The 2,274-nt window shown below is 50.3% G+C and overlaps 1 protein-coding gene across 1 annotated transcript in view; it reads left to right on the top strand.

Moving 5' to 3' along the window:
- Positions 1–1,680: 1,680 nt before the first annotated feature.
- GEMIN4 (gem nuclear organelle associated protein 4) overlaps positions 1,681–2,274 on the top strand; it is a 7,784-nt gene continuing 7,190 nt past the window's right edge. The window contains exon 1 of the mRNA XM_021711358.1: positions 1,681–2,035. Within this exon, the coding sequence (XP_021567033.1) occupies positions 1,681–2,035 (355 nt within the window). The remainder of the gene's footprint in view (positions 2,036–2,274) is intronic.

Raw genomic sequence — 2,274 nt, 5'->3', positions numbered from 1 at the left:
CCGAATATCACATAGCCCTCCATATCCCAGCCACTACACACAGTAGCATTGATGGAGGCATTGACTCCTCCGTGATAATTGACCCTATGGAGTAGAAGCTAGGCTCAGGCACTTTGATACTTGCGTAGGTCAAGGGGTGTGTTGTGCTCTTACAACAAGTTCCACATATACTTCATATACAGATTGTCCCACAAACATGCAAACAGAAACCAGGGTTAACTATGGAGTACTCCCAAGAGATTTTTGGTTACTAGGCCTTAGATGGGTCTTTCTGGGGCTGGAATTTGAAACCATCAACTCCATTGTTTCTCAACTGCTGTTGTGATTCATCAATTGCTTCACCACATTGTCATTAACAGCTTTGCTACCCTCAAGACATTATCTTCATCAGGGCTGTGTTCCAGTGGGGCCTTTTAGGTTTGACTTTAGCTTTTTGGAAGACAGACCCCCTTTCCCCTCTGTAATTGGGGTATTTGTGAATCGACAACCTCCTAAAGAGAGGAGGAGCCTGGGCCTTGGCCTCCAAAAAGGCCGAGTTGCTGGAAAATGGTCTCACAGGCAATTCCACAGCATTTATCTTGCAACCATTTTAGGAGATTTCAGCCACCATCGTTTTTTGGACAGGATCCCCAACTCCCCCAGCCACAGACTGGTATCAGTCCATGGTCTGTTAGGAACCGGGCTGCACAACAGGAGGTGAGTGACCGTTGAGTGGAGTTTCATCTGTATTTACAGCTGCTCCCCATCGCTCACATTACTGCCTGAACTCCATATTCTGTCGGATTAGTGGTGGCATTAGATTCTCATAGGAGCGCAAACCCTATTGTGAACCACGCATGAAGAAGCTAGGTTGAGTGCTCCATGTGAGAATCTAATGCTTTATGGTCTGAGGTGGAGCTGAGGTGGTGATGCTAGTGCTAGGGAGTGGCTGCAAATACAGATTAACATTAGCAGTGAGGTATGACTGCACACCCCTCTCCTGCCCCACTCTGGTCTATGGAAAAATTTCCACGAAACCGGTCCCTGATGCCAAAAAGGTCGGGGACCACTGTTTTAAGAAGTCCTCTATTCCCTCTCCTGCCAAATATGCTCTTGGACTAGGAAGGCTGGGAACTCCACTTGAAACTACATAAAAGGCCATAGATGTTTTTTCTACATTTTGGACACTTCCTGGGACTCAGAGTCACTAAATTTCTCTTTTCCAACAGCAGACAATGACTCCCATGCAGTTGAAGTGATTTATTGATGTTTCAGGACATTTCAGCCATCAAGGTTTTTTAGGAAGCCCATTCCCTACCAGAGGCACCATGCTGCTGCTTTATGTCTGCCAATGTGTCCTTAACCAGCCTCCTCCTCCTTTAGCTCTTCCACTTTGGCAACATAGATCCTCATGGCATCCATCTTGGACATCCCTTTGTTCTCGTTCCATGCCTCCCACTTGGCCTTGGCTTTCACATCTGAGTCGGAAGGGGCAGGGATGTTGAGTCGCCCTGGGTGGCCTATTTATAGTAGCTGTACACCAACAGTTTCTCCTGATTGCTCACAGGACCCTTCAGCTGCTTGATGGCAGCACAGTCCATCTCAAACTTCATCTGACACATTGGGATAGTGGAGGCTGGGCCCCTCTGTCCTCTGTAGGTGATACCTGGTGTTAGGCACTGGGGGATGGTGAGTTAACACATGAGGCTGGTAATGATTAGGTTTGGGGAGAAGAGACAGGGTATTGTGTGGGTATTTGCGTGTTTTCATAAGTACAGATTGCAAAGTAGGGGTCCAGTGGATTTGATCAGTCCCACAGATGTTTTAGCACCCTCAGTGCATTTTGGGGGAGGGCTGTCCATCAGTTTCCAAGGCGTCTGTGATCCCAGAATAGTGGGTGTTGCTGATGTCCGAGAGAGGCAGTACGGCACTGAAAGCACTGAGGGCGACTGCGTGTCTGTGGGGCTGGGCAGGTCGAGTGTGAGACTGGAGACTGCAAACAGGGAACGCGTCCATGTCTGTTTATGGGCAGCTCGGGGAAGGGCATTCAGCGTGGGTGAGCTGTGTGCGGGGTTACTGGGTGAGAATTAGTGAGGGGTCAAGGACTGATGAAGACGACCTTCTGGGACCCAAGAAGTAGGGCTGGGCAACGGGAATGTACAGATGGGTGACGGGGAAGGAAAGCCGGGGTACCTGCCTGTTGGTGGTGAGAGGCCTCTGGCCAGGAGGGGGCGCTGTGGGCTGGGCGGCCTCGACGCCGCGGCTCGTCCGTAGGAGTGCGCGTGCGCGCGGGGC

Source organism: Carlito syrichta, unplaced genomic scaffold (genome assembly GCF_000164805.1).
Source record: "Carlito syrichta isolate Samal-C Ts95f unplaced genomic scaffold, Tarsius_syrichta-2.0.1 Scaffold302085, whole genome shotgun sequence".
NCBI lineage: Eukaryota > Metazoa > Chordata > Mammalia > Primates > Tarsiidae > Carlito > Carlito syrichta.
This window is presented reverse-complemented; position numbering and strand designations above follow the sequence as displayed.